The sequence below is a fragment of the Watersipora subatra genome, chromosome 9, assembly GCF_963576615.1.
Source record: "Watersipora subatra chromosome 9, tzWatSuba1.1, whole genome shotgun sequence".
Taxonomy (NCBI): domain Eukaryota; kingdom Metazoa; phylum Bryozoa; class Gymnolaemata; order Cheilostomatida; family Watersiporidae; genus Watersipora; species Watersipora subatra.
Window position 1 is genome coordinate 16,694,082 of NC_088716.1, and position 15,951 is coordinate 16,710,032.

Genomic DNA, 15,951 nt, shown 5'->3' on the forward strand with positions numbered 1-15,951 from the left:
GCCAATCGAATTGCTACTTGTGTTGCTAGGTGATTACAGATGAACGACTCGCAAGTGTATAACAAGCTTCGTAGTAACTCTCATAGTGACATTTCCTTCGTGTAAAGATGGGACAAGATTATTATTTAGTACTAGCGTTAACTAGAAGCGCTGACGACGCTGCTATCAAAAAAGCGTAAGCAAAAACTTGGTTTGTAATAACTAGTGTAATGCTTAATATTAGTTTTACATTTATGTAGTTGAGATATTACTTCGTAGTTTTCCGCTACTAGTCAAACTACAAGCCAGTTTGTGTTAATATGCATGATGGCTCACTTATGTGTGAGTATAACATTGTTAATGTTGCAATTTTATTAAAATGTTAAACGTACATTTGCTTCATCAACTGCTAACACCGGATCATAAAAAAGACCTAAACAGTATAATGCCATGCCTAGTCGATGTGTGATCTCCTACTGCTAACTATGCAAACCGCTTTCCGTGAAGTAGTCCAAAAAGTACTGCAAGATAGTTATCAAATATTGTAGCTACAGAAAACTTGCATTAAAGCACCATCCTGAAAAAAATCCTGGAGACCAGAGCAGTGGAGAAAGATTTAAACACATAGCAGAAGCCTATGATGTTTTGAGTGATCCTAGAAAAAGAGCTGTATATGACCAGTTTGGAGAAGAAGGCTTGAAAGGTAAGGCAACATGACTGTCTCGGTTTAATTGTGGCTTGCTTGTCAAATATTGTATCAAAATTCTACACAGCACTGTAATCAAACCACTTAAAAAATACACACTGCAGATCCTTCGCAAATGAAGTAAAACGGACGCTTCCTCTACCTATTTATAGTTCTTTTTAGTATAAAAACTTGCTGTGCTTTTACTTGCAAGACTTTTTGCAGGTGGTGTTCCAGAAAGTAGCGTAGAAGCTGGGGCTTGGACTCATGGCTACACATTTCATGGCGATGCAGAAAAAATATTCCGAGAATTCTTTGGCGGAAGCAATCCGTTTCAAGGTAAGATTTATGTTGTTAACATTTTATGTGTTTTGAATTAATGTAAAAACGTTTTGAGTTTTTATATCATGACAACATGTGCTTTTTGTTCAGAGAATATTTAACTCTCGTGACTGTAACCATAACATTCTTGCTTGTTTCTTTTGGCACAAAACATGTACACAAGTTCCTAAATTAGATGAGCTATTTGACAACGACATGGATGAGCATCTTTATACAATATTTGGGTCTGTGCTGTAGAATTTTACGACAGAGTTGATGGAGACATGAGCATGGGATTTGGAGGCCTGTATGGACGAGGGCGCAAAAAGCAAGACCAGGCTATTGAAAGAGACTTGGCGCTTGCCTTAGAAGAGGTTTTTCATGGATGCACTAAAAAGATGAAGGTACATGAGAAAGGCTTCTGTATACATACCAGTATTAAAAATGACATGCTCACAGTGTGTAGATAAATTGATAGGGCAATCTTGAGAATTTTTCAATTAGGAGAACAGAAATTGTTTAGATTTCTAACCTTATTTAGATTGAAAAATGAGTTTTTGTTCATCATTATAGTCAACAAGTTGTTTAACTTCTGTTTTAAAACTGTTATTTTTTAATTTTCATTCAAATTTAAAACTATCATCTTCTCAGTAATTTCAATTTCAATATTTCTCATTGAAAAATCAATGAGAAATATACTAATTGATCAAAGAAATAAGTTTTCCTTAAATATAATTTTGATTGCAGTAATAGAAAATCCAGTGTTAATGTTGCAATTGTATATTATGGCAGTTACATGAGGCAAAACCAAACCTAATGTAGTTAAAACAATCTTACCACATTTGACCACAACCTAGATTTTTACCAAACCTTGAATATAAACAATATAACATGTATTAATTGCAATTTATTTTGATGCAAAATGAAACATCGACCAAAGGTTTTTAAACATAATAGGTTTTGGTATTCAGACAGACAAGCATATATGATTTCTTTTAGATTTCAAGGCGTGTGATGAATGAAGATGGCCACACCTCTAGTATCAGAGACAAAATACTAACTATCACTGTGAAGAAAGGCTGGAAACCTGGAACAAGGATAACGTTCCCTGAAGAGGGTGACCAAGGGCCCAACAATGTTCCAGGTGCTTATACTTGAGCCAAAATGAGTTTATAGTAAGAATATAAGATTGTTTCGACAGCTTTTATGTATTTGGTATATCGATGTTATAAGTCTTTTAGTTGAACGATGAACTCAGACACTGTTGGTTTTCAATTTATGTGAATTTAATTGGCAACGTCACAAGTTTTTGGAGTTGTTGTCTCTTAATTGCAGTAAGTCTGGCCCATCATCGAATTTACGCTTTACATAGAATATTACTAATAAATAATCTATATTATCTTGCTAAATATGTATCTTGTTAAACACCACCAATTGATCTTGGAGTTGTCATTTCGTAATTAGGACAAGTTTGGCACATCATAAAATGTACACGTTACTTGAAATATTATTAATAGAAAGTTACATTATCTTACTAAATATGTAGCAAAATAAATACCATTGCATTGCATACAACATGCAATTTTAAGCATTCCTTCATATTCTGCTAAAGAACATTCTAGAAAGCTATAGACTGGACAGCAACCGTTGATGAGTTACTTGTTTATTACAGCCGACATCGTGTTTATTGTCAAAGACAAGTCACACCCACGATTCAGAAGAGAAGGTATAGATCTGATATACACAGCAAAGATTCCTTTAGGAAAGGCTCTAACAGGATGCATGGTAGAAGTACTCACCTTAGACGACAGAATCATAAACATACCCATCAATGATATTGTTCAGTGAGTTACAAGTTGATTAGCTATGAGATAAGTAGCATAATAATGCTAAAGGACAATAGTCATAAGTGATTATCTCTGTAATGGCAAATTACTATACAAAAAAGTAGGTGCCTACAATGTAGATTTTTAAATTGAGCTCTTGTTTTGAAGTTGTGCTCTCACAGCATTTTTTGCCAAAATTGATAAACAAGCTGACAACGTCAAATACAAAACCTTTTATTTAGCTTGTGAGCTACAAATTAAAAAGTGAAAAGTTTTCTTTAAGTATGTCCTCCAGAAGCTTCATACTTGGAGTTGTGTATGTATGACAGATTGCAATCAGAGCACTTCCCCAGGGTTTCACTCTCTTCTATTCATCCCAAAGGGCTAGTCTGAGATGTTATAAAATGCACCCTTTCCATTGACTTATACATTAATAAAAAAGCTACCCTTATCACTTCGTTACCACAGACTAATTGCCTCCTTTTTTGGCTCATGAATACCCCTCTCCACTGTGTGGAACTCAATGAGATAGGTTTGGCCCCTATCCACTGCACCAACCTAAAAAACAAACCCTTTTTAATCAAATCATTCTAGAGTGTTTGGCCACCAAAACACAATCCTAAAACGTGTTTTTTTTGTCGAGTCTTTGAGAATGAAAGTTGAGAGTGAAACCCTTGGGAGCACTTCATTTTCATCATGACAGTCTGTCATTGTGACAATGACTGTTTTTTTGGTCTAATCCAACATGCTCAACATAATTGCATTGTTATGTATGTTGATTGGTGTTGCTAAGAGAGATTGCGTAAGCAAAGAGGTGACCACTATTATAAGCAGCGCGTTGAGCCGGTTCTGTTGGTTAATGCTTCAAGTATGAGAAACTTATATAATTTTTCAGAACTTTTTTATTCCAATATTTTAGCACTTGAAAACCTTGACCTGTGGCCTTCTATAACAAGCTAAGTTTCAAAACTTCCAATTACTTTTACAGTCCAGGATACACAAAAGAGGTCGCAGGGGAAGGAATGCCCGTCTCAGGAGAGCCAGGCATCAGAGGAAACCTAATCATAGAGTTTGACATACAATTTCCCCAGATTATGACACCGGAGAAGAAACACCTGATCCGAAGAGCGCTGCTTTAGGAAAAGGAAAAAAAATTCCTGCAAGAGGAGATTTTCTTTGTATTTAAGTTTTATAGTCATATAGTAATTGCTGACACCTATAATTATTTACTAATTATAATATAACATATATAACAAAATGGTTTCATCCGTGTAGCCACCCTCAAAGTAACCACCAAAAACAAGGCTAAATAGCTCACATTCGGAGTAGAATTTTCCAGCAATCTCCTAGCCATTGTCATTTTAAATTGAGTTGCTATCGCATATAAGGCTTTTGGGCAAAACTAGCCCACAACAAAACCTTAGACTTTTTAAAGGAAGATCATTGAAATCAAGGGAATATATTTAGGTTTTTCCAAGGTCAGACAACTCTCTTATTTAGTCAACCTGATTTGAACCAAATTTCTAAACTGTCATCTAGAACCAAGGTTGAAAATGTTGACCAACAATGTCTTTCCAAGAATGCTTAGAGCCAAGGCTATATTTTGTCAGCATTGTGGTTTATTAAACACTATAAATTGCATTGCACCCAATTATAGCTGTTTTAGGAAACAAGGCTAAATAATATAGCAATATACATGCATGTTCACTTTTTACAAGTACAAGAAGGAACTACAGCTGTAGCATTCATTATTTTGTATGTAACGTATAACACAACTGTGGTAGACTTCACAATATCATATAATAAACAATAAAATATAATTTAAATACATCGATTAATTATTGATAAAAAAGCTCAAGCAAGATACACTTGCATTCTCCAATTTATATGAATGTGATTTATTAGTGAACTCTGTGTCAGAGCAATTGAGCAAAACCTTGAATTTCTCATGTACATAAAATAACACTCGGTGATGCTATGAAAACTGCCAAACATTTGCTTGTTCATTATTTGAATAGTTCTGATTGGCTAAAACATCTCCGCTGACAGCAGCATCATAGGCAGCTTCAGACGTCCTAACATTTTGTAAATTTCGAGTGTCAAGGACATATGCAGAGCCTGGTCTTGAAAGGTAAGAGCTGGCTTCGTAGCGGCCCGGCCTGATAGCAGTTGGACCACCCGCATTGCGCTGCGGTTGCTGTCAAAGAAAATTGATTTTTGTAAATTCTGGAAACATCCAAGTTGTGAAAATGAAAAGGCTTGTGAAAATCAAAAAAATATAACAATGATATAAGCAGGGGGTCTAAGTTAGGCAAAGATATGTATATCTACCACCAAGTCCAGACAATGCTGAACCTACACTTTAGTTTTTTGGGCTCTAAAGTAGCAATAAAAACTTTTTGTTAACTATTACGAGTACTGTACTGTGAATGTCTCAAACGCCGTGAGAGATGGTCAGGTGTGCCAATAAAATGTAGAGAATACCTATCTTTGCAATATTTACTATAATAAGAGCCGTGTCTGTCCACGGCAAAAATTGCAAATAAAAAGATTGCCTCACTTAAGAATCCAACTCGGAAATTTAGTTTTGTATCCAGACTTCGTCCCAATGATGAATAATTGTGTACATACTTATTACATATGGCGATCTCTCATGCCGCACCCAACTGCCAGCATACTGGTAATCATACAACCCTGAACAGCAAATGATTGGTGCTGAAAAGTATACAGAAAGTCATGGGTTCAAATCCTGTATAAAACAATTTTTCCCAAACCTTCGACCACGGCTACAGGTAAACAGATGGACACCGTTTTTATTATAATAAATATGTATATAAATCAAATGTAATTTTTTACATAGTTATACATAATACATATATTTTAGTGCCAGATGCAGGCTGCTGCAGTATTTTTTGATGACTCATCATAGGGTTTCTTTGTTGTGAAACTAACTACAGCGTGTTTCTTGCAAAAAAACTGTTCCAACGTACAATCAGTTCAACAAGGAAATAATGCTTCAAAACAAATTAGCTTTGTATGTAAAAGTTTGACCGCAATACATCGACAGACTTCAAACAAATACATAGCAGTGAACCCGTAGAAAAAACACAGTCATGGATTTACACCAGAAATCAACATGTATGATTAGTTTTTTGTGTCGAAATGTTAGACAAATGAATGGACAATAAACTGTTTTTAACAAATGAACTATAATTGACAAATGTACTTTTTAGATCCGGGCAGTGAGTGGAAACATAACTAACAACAAGCAAGGTTCAGTTTAACTACATTTTTAAATAAAAAACACTATTTTATCAGCTCAAAACTGTATTAGCTAAAGTGAATAGGACAATAATTTTGTCGTGTTTTATTCAAATCGGCTATAAACAATCTGAAATTATTAATAATGAAACAAATACTTGTAAATATGTTATCAATTATTAGTCATGTTATCAATTATTAGTCATGAAAGTAATGATGCAGTTCTCAATACACAATAGCATGGCTAATCAATTTGCTGGACCTGAAAGTCAGCAAGCAAGCCCTAGGTTGGACTATCCCAGGTTATCCAACAGATGCTGTTTCAGTGTCAATCTAAATGTAACAACACATCTTATCTCTTTGAGATAAACATTAAGACCACCCAGGCCTCAGAAATCTTGGTGTAAAAGTTCTGTGCCTGACTAGCAGCAGTGAAAGTATCTCTCAACTCCAATTATAACCTTTCTTTACTATCATCAGCGGTGCGCTGAATTCAGTGTTTCAAATATGTTTCACCCGCTGCTGGTAAAACACCATAAAATGGCAACAGCTGACTCTTAACAACTTCTGCTTACCTTCATAATAATTCTCTTTTCAATCAGCTCAGACTTCGGTGTACGGGTACATCCTGCAGCGGCAAACAGCGGCCATATTGCATCAGTTGCAGACGCTAGGTCTGCTGGTGACCTAGAAACCAGGCAGCTGATAACGTATTCTGGTTGATAACTGACAATTAGTTCATGCAAATTCTGACATACAAAAAACATGGCTTACACTTGTCATAATTTGATCATTTAATGTGGGCATATATCACTAAATTGGTTAGCCACAAGAGATCATATGCACAGCCTTTGCTTCCATCTACTGCTACCAGTCTAAAAACCAGGTACCACAGGCTCAGGCTTCTCTCCAATGCCAACACAAATGCAAACATTGGCACAGGATTTTAATGGCATTAACAACAGTTACAATACGGTTTTGTTCAAAAGATTCTGTAAGCAAGAAGTCTACTTTTTATGTTTTTAAATATCACCAGGTAATTCATTTTCTTAAAATAAAAAAGCCAATTTCATTGGTTAATATAAAACCAACCCTGATTCTTCTATAAAACAAATTGCATAAAAAATATTGACAACATTTGTCATTCAGAGAAACCTTTCAGTCTAAGGTTACGAATCTTCATTCAGTTCAATTATTATAAAACATCACTCTGTGTACCAGAGCCCACATGATATTAATTTGGTACCTTCTATGACTGACATTTATGACAAAGAAAACTGACTGTCACACATGACCAACCTTGAATGGGCATCAAGCGCATCTACATCAGAACCTGCTCGTAGTAGACTGAGTACCACTGGTCCGTGACCTTGAAAGGCGGCGCTATGCAGAGCAGTCCATTTTGTCCCAGTATTCACAGCATTAACATCAGCACTAGAATGTGAACAAACTTTTATGCACAACACCATAGTAGAATACTTTATAAAAACATACTTGACACAATAAGTATGTACTCTACACACTAGTTAGTAGTAGTATTCTAACCCATGTTTCAGCAAAACGTTGACGATATCTATGTATCCCCAGAATGACGCAATAGCTAACGGTGTCATGCCATCTGCTCCTTGACGATTCACTTCACATCCAGACTCTAGAAGTTTCTGAACAACCTACATCACATGTATATTAGATTTAACTTCAAATTCACCACATGCAGGTAAAACTTCACAGAATTAGATATACACAAATGCGTTTTTATAGGCGAACAGAATGTTGCCATAAAAGAGTGATAAAAAAACATACAAATTTTCCGGGTTTTTAATCTGACTTAATAACTTACTATAAATTTGCTTTTAACTAATATGCGTTAAACCAATGATATACAGCTCCCCAGGGGCCCGTATATTATTGGTTAAACATACACAAAAATAACGAAAACTGTTCAAAACTACAATACTAACAACATAAACGAGTATCCGTAACATTCCAAAAAGTACTCGTTTTATATGGTACGATAGTTAATACATTTATTAGTAAAATGTCTTTGTTTTATTAAAATAGAATAAGATGTCCACAAGTTTAATGGTGTTTTAGATTTATCAAGTGTTATATATTCCCTGCCTCTCAGATAAAAGCTATGAAGTAATTACAAACCCGAATATCGCCATCAGCTGCGGCATTGGCCAGTCGGTTTGCCATTACGAGATTGAACGCCGCTAACTAGCTGTGTCCCACTAACCACAATAACTAAACTGTGCACGCTGCACTGTTTATATTTTTGAACCAACTACCTTAGCAACAGTAACCATATGAGAACTACTAGTACCGTATATCGGTAGCGCGACAAGTGTCCTGAACGCTTATTAGAGGGCAAGCTAAACAACAAATCGAATCAAGTATAACTTCTTAGACTGAGAAACAAACCCAAACCCTCGACCGAGGGCTAATAAAGAGCGAATAAAATTTTACTTTAACAAGATGAACAGACAACTCCGGTCTTTAAATGCGCTCGATGTACAACTTCAACGTAACAAATCATGACTGCGCATGTATGATGTAAGTGTCTCTCATTCACTGCGCAGACGATTGGCGTAGCTTTATTTTCTAAAATTCTTGTAAAGCATATTGTGTCCAACATGCCTATTGGTAGATACAATTGTAGATTTGCAAAGTGCTTTATGCACAACATATTATTGTTTAGATATACATACACCCTCCCTCTCTAGCAATCTAGTAGCAATATCTCTCTCTCTCTCTCTCTCTCTCTCTCTCTCTCTCTCTCTCTCTCTCTCTCTCTCTCTCTCTCTCTCTCTCTCTCTCTCTCTCTCTCTCTCTCTCTCTCCCCCCTCTCCCTCTCTCCCCTTCTCCCCCTCTCTCTCTCCCTCTCTCCCCCTCTCTCTCTCCCTCTCTCTCCCTCTCTCCCTCTCTCCTTCTCTCTCCCTCTCTCTCCCTCTCTCTCATCAGTTATATTACATACAAAGTTTACATCACTCTTTAGGTTGTACTAAAAGGCAGCATAGGTAGAGGTAGTATTGCTAAGCAGTCATGTGGAACGAGGTTGCCCAGATGACTCATTGATACGATGGTAGGCAGCAAGTTACAAGCAGCAATAGAGCTTTAGTATAAGCAAATGTAGAAAGCATTGAAGTATATCAAACTAGAGCATTTTGCTGAAACTTTAAACTTGTTAATGGGTAATATGTATTGGCTATATGAAAAAGAGAAACAACATACCTTGTGCTCTCTATAACAAAACTAGCTAATATTACAGTCTGCTTGTGAAACGCAAGTGTGAGTGTCCCTCATAGCGTACATCTTCGTTGTACATTTTAAATTGCTGCCTTTAAAATGTTATCTCGCTTTTATACAGTTGTGATCTTGTACATATGTAAACAATCAAGTATATAGTTTGAACTAATAAAACACTAAAATAACTTTTGTACCAGGTAATACGATTTAATTTTGTTACTTTTATGGGAGGTGACAATGTTGTCACTTTATTTTCTTCATTGAAAATTGGGGCATTGAGCAATAATGACCAGTACAGTCAGTCTACCAATTAATCATACACCCGATATTAATTATGATATGATTATATATATTATATACCCTTATAATATAATTATAATATATTAATCATCCCCCAGGTCAAATGAACAACCAACGGGGAAAATCGACAGTCAACCCAAATACATGAATTAAGACAACAGCTTTCAAAATACAAGTGGGCTGATCACAGAGCCCCGCTAAAGGCTGTGGCTACACTAACCTTCTTTATCAATAAAATATTTATGATAAATTTATTGTTGGTATATATTTATACATTTACTACTCTCACAATATACAAATAAGGTGATGTAAAAGCGGCTAAAAACTATTTTGTGAGTCTTAGAATAAAATAAAATTATTTAGACTATTTGAAATGAAAACAATTGGTTTTGATTTTAAACAAGTTGGATAGTATTTTGTTGTAGAAGTCAGACAAGGTACAAAGATTTCAGAGTTTTGGTATTTAGTCCATCAATTCTGCAGGCTTTGCAAGATGTTAGTAAAGCATTAACTCTCTCCATTTGCAAAAAGGCAGATAGGCCAAATAGGTATGCACTAAAGATATACATTATAGTTTCAAAGCATAAGCTTTTTTATACGCTAAAGTTATGTGCTCTCAATACAGTAGCAGGACAACTCCTTTACATTAAAAACCATAGTTCTAGCTGTAGATATCCACCTTGCAGAGTACAAAAATTGAAGTTGGGTTCTCTTTAAGAATGCGCTGATAATTAAAGTGGATTTCCAGAAAGCAGATCAATTAGTCAAGTATTAGCATAGCCTTTGGTTCAGAAGCCAGCCTAGTTGATGAGTCAACAGGACATCTCCTGCAACATTGCATGAAGCAATGGCTGTAATTCTAACCTGCTCAATAATATTATGACAAAAATGCTTTATAAAAAAATCCGTACACACGTATGTCATCCAACTGACATCCATACGCATGTCAGTTTAAGCTCATTTTTATGCATAAAAAACTTCAAATACAATGTTGTGAACTAGCACCTTTTTAGGTTCAATACTCCAAAAAGCAACATAGAAAGACCTCCAAGCTTTAATCAAAGGAAAGTGTTCTAGCAATATTTTGTAACTATGCCAACCAATACTGCTAATTTTTCTTTTTGATGCTGGCAAGTCTGGTTGAAAGTACACAGCTGCATTCACAGATTTCCTAAACTTCTATATGGGTGAAACTGGCAGAGTTCAAAGCAAGGTGACTAGCAATAGCTGACGTATTCCGTTTCCTTGGAAACCGGCATTATCCATTATGAGAGAGTACAAAGGGTACTTAATGACCATGGCCGTCATAGGAAACTGCATATCATAACACAGCTGATTAACTTTAATTTTATGGATAAGTTTGGCTGATATAATGGCCATTTGTGAGACAACATTAAGAAATAATGTTCTCTTCTTTTGCTAGCTAGAGAATTCTTGTAACAGTCTTAGGCCAAACTTATGGCTTGCATTTGACTGCAGTATTTATATCAACTGATGACCAAGGAACTCTTCTAGAACAAAAAACAGCAGCAAAAAGTAGCTATTCACTTCATGGCGTCGAATGACTAAGCACGCAAGCTTATTGGAGTTAATTGTTCCCATCTAGTCATAGTTACAAGGGGGTTCCTTGTTTTCCATGATCATATGCCAGCCTTTAAAACATGAGATACATGTAAAACAGCAAAGCCTATCCAAGCTCACAGGCTAAAATAACAGCAATGCAATACTTAGCTCACAGGACACTTAAAACAGACACAACTGTTTTTCTCAATAGCAAAGTTAATGAGCTGTCTGTAGCACACACCTACACCCATCCGGTTTTTCTCAGCAGACCAGGTTTTCCTCAGCAGACCAAATACATACTGCGGAAGTTAAACTTGGAAATCATTTTATTGTCATCACCAGTGGAAGCGTCATCAGCCAGTATTCCTTGTACCCAGATTGCATGCTATATCATTTTATCTTTTAATAAGCTATGCTGTGTACGTGTACACAAAGATCACCTAAATGGATATGGAATGCAGACCAGCTCAAACAATCTAGATAGCATCAACAATATGGTGGTTTCATCATTTGGCCAAGGCAGCAACTAGGTCAATCTATGACTCATCAATACCACACACAATGAAACTGCTTCCTATCATCTCACTAGCGAGCTATCATCCTTGCCCTATTGATCTACTGCTTGTCAAACAGGTGCATGCAGTCTCGAGGGAAGAAAGCTAACCAAATGAATGAATTAAGTTGACAACGTTTATATTTAAGTATACAAAACAACAAATGGAAGCAAGCAATAAATATGGTAAATATTAAATGATTGTGAGATGTCAGTGTAGTTAGTCGCCGGGTTAGTCGAGAAAATAAGGTTATGCCTCCTCATCACCTTCCTCCTCCTCAAACTCTCCCTCTTCTTCAGCTGTTGCATCCTGGTACTGCTGGTACTCAGACACTAGATCATTCATGTTAGACTCGGCCTCGGTAAACTCCATCTCATCCATTCCCTCGCCTGTGTACCAGTGAAGGAAAGCCTTTCGTCTGAACATGGCGGTGAACTGTTCGCTGACACGCTTGAACAGCTCTTGGATGGCAGTCGAGTTACCGATGAAGGTGGCGCTCATCTTCAGACCTCTGGGTGGGATGTCACAGACAGCAGTCTTCACATTGTTGGGAATCCACTCAACAAAGTAACTGCTATTCTTGTTCTGTACATTCAACATCTGTTCATCTACTTCCTTCATAGACATGCGTCCTCTGAACATGGCTGCCACGGTCAGGTATCGGCCATGCCTTGGATCACAGGCCGCCATCATGTTCTTAGCATCAAACATCTGTTGTGTGAGCTCAGGGACAGTGAGGGCGCGATACTGCTGGCTGCCTCGGCTTGTGAGGGGGGCGAAGCCAGGCATAAAGAAATGCAGTCGAGGGAATGGAACCATATTGACAGCGAGCTTTCTAAGGTCGGCATTGAGTTGTCCTGGGAATCGAAGGCAGGTGGTGACGCCAGACATGGTTGCAGAGACAAGATGGTTGAGATCACCGTAAGTCGGTGTGGTGAGCTTGAGAGTGCGGAAGCAGATGTCATAAAGAGCTTCATTGTCAATACAATATGTCTCATCTGTGTTTTCTACTAGCTGATGGACAGAGAGAGTGGCGTTGTATGGCTCCACCACAGTGTCAGACACCTGCACAACAACAGTAGCCGGATAAATGTCTATCATCTAATTAGATCTCAACATGCCACCGCTGACCTAAATTCGAGACATATTTTAGGATCGGCTGTCAGACGTATCGATTAGTAATGACTACAAGCCTGCTCAGTCTATGCAATTAAGTTAATGTTATAAGCCGCATCTGTTCATATGAGTCACATCTAACCATTGTCTCGAGCTTTCAATCAAAGAAAGCTCTGCGCTCATGACCTGACTGGACCCAACGCTTAGGCAAAGCAGAACTACTGTAACAATAAAATCTACCCTTTTAATTTCAGTACGAACCAATCCTTTCGGCAAGCTTTTACTAGGGGCTTTAGCCAACAAATGCACTCACTTTAGGGGATGGAACAACTGAGAATGTGTTCATGATTCTGTCAGGATATTCCTCTCGGATTTTAGAGATTAAAAGTGTTCCCATGCCGGAACCAGTTCCGCCGCCAAGAGAGTGTGTAAGTTGGAATCCTTGGAGACAGTCGCAGGACTCAGATTCTTTCCTCACGACATCGAGGACGGAGTCGACAAGCTCGGCTCCTTCTGTGTAGTGACCCTATGACAGAACATGTGAATGCATATTTGTGTCTTGAGTACGATATATATAATTTTTCTATAATTATGATAACTGAAATTATAGAAAATTAGAATAAACTCACACTCTCATCTAGCAATCAATTATTTTTTTGTGCACAACTGACACCAGCAATACTGACATTCTTAAAAAAAGGAGATGAAAAACAACAATAAGTGGCACAATGTTTCAGTGTCTTACTTTGGCCCAGTTGTTTCCTGCTCCACTTTGTCCAAACACAAAGTTATCGGGTCGAAATATCTGTCCAAAGGGACCTGAACGAACTGAGTCCATAGTTCCAGGTTCAAGATCAACAAGAACTGCTCTCGGCACGTACTTTCCGCCTAATTTAAATAATATAACAATGTTTACTAATTATATGAAAATCTTTGGCGCTTCCAACAGCTCTGAAAATGACAATACACGACTTCTCCGATTGCAATGACTGGTTAAAAATACAGCTACTTCATTTTAGAGACCAGTTATAACAAAACAAGATTTACAACAGTAAATGTTAAAGAAGAGAGATCGATTTTAAATTTACAAACTAGTGGCATGCAGGCCGGCTAGCGTCACAGACAATTTTGTTAGAATCTATTAGAACTCACCGGTAGCTTCATTGTAGTAGACGTTAATTCTTTCTAACTGGAGATCGCTGTCACCGTGGTAAGTTCCTGTTGGGTCGATGCCGTGCTCATCTGAGATCACTTCCCAAAACTGTAACAGATCGTAAAAATCTAATTAGCGGGGCTGGTGATTTAAATACAGTAATAATTTTATTACTTTTCGTATTCCATTCATGATATGAGCGCTACACCGTGGTGTATAACTTACCTTTGCTCCAATTTGATTACCGCACTGTCCAGCTTGCAGATGAACGATTTCCCTCATTTTTGTGGTTTATGTGGCTATTTCGGAGCTGGGATGATTGTAGGAGGAGAAGCTGATGTGATTTGACTACGGTCGCGGTTGGTCTTTTATATGAACGAGCCGACAGCCAATCGTGTATGAGGACAATGGCGTTGTCCAATCACACGCGTAGCTTGGTAATGGATAGATTAACGTTAGTCGAACGTTGCGGAGCAAACAGCGCCGCCACTAAACAAATCTTTTGTACTTAGCGAACCCTATCGCATAGAAACGAGTTATTCTAAAGAAATATTACATAATATCGATAAGACGCCAAAATAAACCGTTCGAAGGCCGGCTAGCTTGACAACCTGAAATGTAAAATTAGTTGAAGTCCTTCAGCTAGTTCCAAGTTCTTGACAAAGTAAATGTCAAAGAGGGCACTAATAATTCATACTTGTAGTTGGTATGTAGATGTTTGATAAGCAAATAGAGAGAAACGGCTGCACAAACCAAAAGAATTTTATTACTGCCTAAGCAGAAATACATCAGCACCATTGTTTCCACAGTTTTTGCTGCATGTTATACTTACGAGTTAGATTGGATTCCACCATTGAATCGACTTCTTGATTTGACTGTCTGCTTTTAATTTAACATCTAAACAAGTTTTCTATGCAGACCATATCAGACTAGTACTAGCTGCCTCTTCAACAGATTAATCAATAAAAAGGATAGGGTAACATCAAAGGCCATACTTATCAAAAAGAAGTTTACAATTCTACATATTAGCATCAAGCCCAATCCTCTATCTACACATAATAGTAAGTGCTGACTGACTGTATAAGCCCTTCAGGGTGCACTAGTCATGATTTCAAAATGAATTAGCAGTAAGCCCTGCAATACCTAATTTTTTATATATTTTCAATCAGCTAGCCTGCAGGTGGGTGTTTGAGAGGCTGGTCCTCGAGAACCAGACGGAGTTTTGAAGCCCAATCTTTTTGGCGACCTGGTGCATTTCACACAGCATCTGCATGTGAAGTTTAAACACAATTAGTCAAATGACTGTGAAAACATAGTGTTTGTGCTGACTAACAGACCCATACCTGGTAACAAAATGGGATTTAATGTAGGCCCACTGATATAGATGCCGAACATTCCTACAACACTTACCTCCTCCTGTTTTTATTCAGATCAAGAGGATGCAGACATATCTAGTCCAACTTTCTTCAATAAGTTTTTTGTACATATCGTACAAAGTGTAAGTTTAATATTATGATGTTTACTCCAGCTGATGTAATTATTACAATTATCGTCGTCTATCAAATAAATATCTTCATCGAGAGTCGGTTGTGCCACACCTGTAGGCTCTTAGGCTAGGTCATATTGATTGTACAGAAATATTTAGAGCAGTTTGAAAAAAATTGCTATAATAAATATGCTGAATTACAAGATTTAGACAAAAATGAAATGCAAAACCTTTTTACAAGTTATACATTCATTAGAGAAGACAACTCCAAACGTGTTTAGTAAAATTGTTTGGGTTATTGTATGAGGTGAAAAACTTAGGCTTTTTTGACAGTTTTGCAAATAGTTGAGCTGATAAATTTTCTATCAATAAAAAACATTTTTGTTTGCGATTTCAAGTGGCTTTTCAGGCGTAATGAGCAACAGGGCTGGTTTACAAACAAGTAGTGCAACTATAAG

General features: G+C 37.1%; 3 protein-coding genes across 3 annotated transcripts; 1 reads left to right on the forward strand and 2 right to left on the reverse strand.

Moving 5' to 3' along the window:
* Positions 1-65: 65 nt before the first annotated feature.
* On the forward strand, positions 66-4,069 carry LOC137403705 (dnaJ homolog subfamily B member 13-like). Its single transcript, XM_068089717.1, has 7 exons — positions 66-175; positions 528-682; positions 890-1,003; positions 1,244-1,389; positions 1,985-2,129; positions 2,658-2,829; positions 3,800-4,069. Exons 1-7 carry the CDS (start codon positions 108-110, stop codon positions 3,948-3,950), a joined length of 951 nt encoding a protein of 316 aa, XP_067945818.1. The 5' UTR covers positions 66-107; the 3' UTR covers positions 3,951-4,069.
* Positions 4,070-4,460: 391 nt separating this feature from the next.
* LOC137403631 (cyclin-dependent kinase inhibitor 2A-like) lies at positions 4,461-8,307 on the reverse strand. The gene is made up of 5 exons (XM_068089607.1): positions 8,227-8,307; positions 7,618-7,742; positions 7,372-7,506; positions 6,648-6,759; positions 4,461-5,008 (listed from the first exon to the last, which is right to left on the reverse strand). The coding sequence occupies exons 1-5, from the start codon at positions 8,269-8,271 to the stop codon at positions 4,787-4,789; spliced, it is 639 nt and encodes a 212-aa protein (XP_067945708.1). The 5' UTR covers positions 8,272-8,307; the 3' UTR covers positions 4,461-4,786.
* A 3,553-nt stretch (positions 8,308-11,860) lies between these two features.
* LOC137403629 (tubulin beta chain) lies at positions 11,861-14,356 on the reverse strand. Its single transcript, XM_068089606.1, has 5 exons — positions 14,233-14,356; positions 14,007-14,115; positions 13,600-13,742; positions 13,168-13,380; positions 11,861-12,803 (listed from the first exon to the last, which is right to left on the reverse strand). Exons 1-5 carry the CDS (start codon positions 14,287-14,289, stop codon positions 11,988-11,990), a joined length of 1,338 nt encoding a protein of 445 aa, XP_067945707.1. The 5' UTR covers positions 14,290-14,356; the 3' UTR covers positions 11,861-11,987.
* Between the last annotated feature and the right edge of the window lie 1,595 nt (positions 14,357-15,951).

What these genes read in the sequence shown, in the direction of transcription:
- LOC137403629 (XM_068089606.1), bottom strand. Translation starts at nt 14,289, where the DNA reads ATGAGGGAAATCGTTCATCTGCAAGCTGGACAGTGCGGTAATCAAATT. An exon ending in GTAATCAAATTGGAGCAAAG is followed by an intron (nt 14,116 to 14,232) that starts GTAAGTTATACA and finishes GATCTGTTACAG; the next exon opens with TTTTGGGAAGTGATCTCAGA. An exon ending in CAGTTGTTCCATCCCCTAAA is followed by an intron (nt 12,804 to 13,167) that starts GTGAGTGCATTT and finishes GTTGTTGTGCAG; the next exon opens with GTGTCTGACACTGTGGTGGA.
- LOC137403631 (XM_068089607.1), bottom strand. Translation starts at nt 8,271, where the DNA reads ATGGCAAACCGACTGGCCAATGCCGCAGCTGATGGCGATATTCGG. An exon ending in GCGCTTGATGCCCATTCAAG is followed by an intron (nt 6,760 to 7,371) that starts GTTGGTCATGTG and finishes CCTGGTTTCTAG; the next exon opens with GTCACCAGCAGACCTAGCGT. An exon ending in AAAAGAGAATTATTATGAAG is followed by an intron (nt 5,009 to 6,647) that starts GTAAGCAGAAGT and finishes TTTCTTTGACAG; the next exon opens with CAACCGCAGCGCAATGCGGG.
- LOC137403705 (XM_068089717.1), top strand. Translation starts at nt 108, where the DNA reads ATGGGACAAGATTATTATTTAGTACTAGCGTTAACTAGAAGCGCTGAC. An exon ending in AGGGCCCAACAATGTTCCAG is followed by an intron (nt 2,130 to 2,657) that starts GTGCTTATACTT and finishes TGTTTATTACAG; the next exon opens with CCGACATCGTGTTTATTGTC. An exon ending in CCCATCAATGATATTGTTCA is followed by an intron (nt 2,830 to 3,799) that starts GTGAGTTACAAG and finishes TTACTTTTACAG; the next exon opens with TCCAGGATACACAAAAGAGG.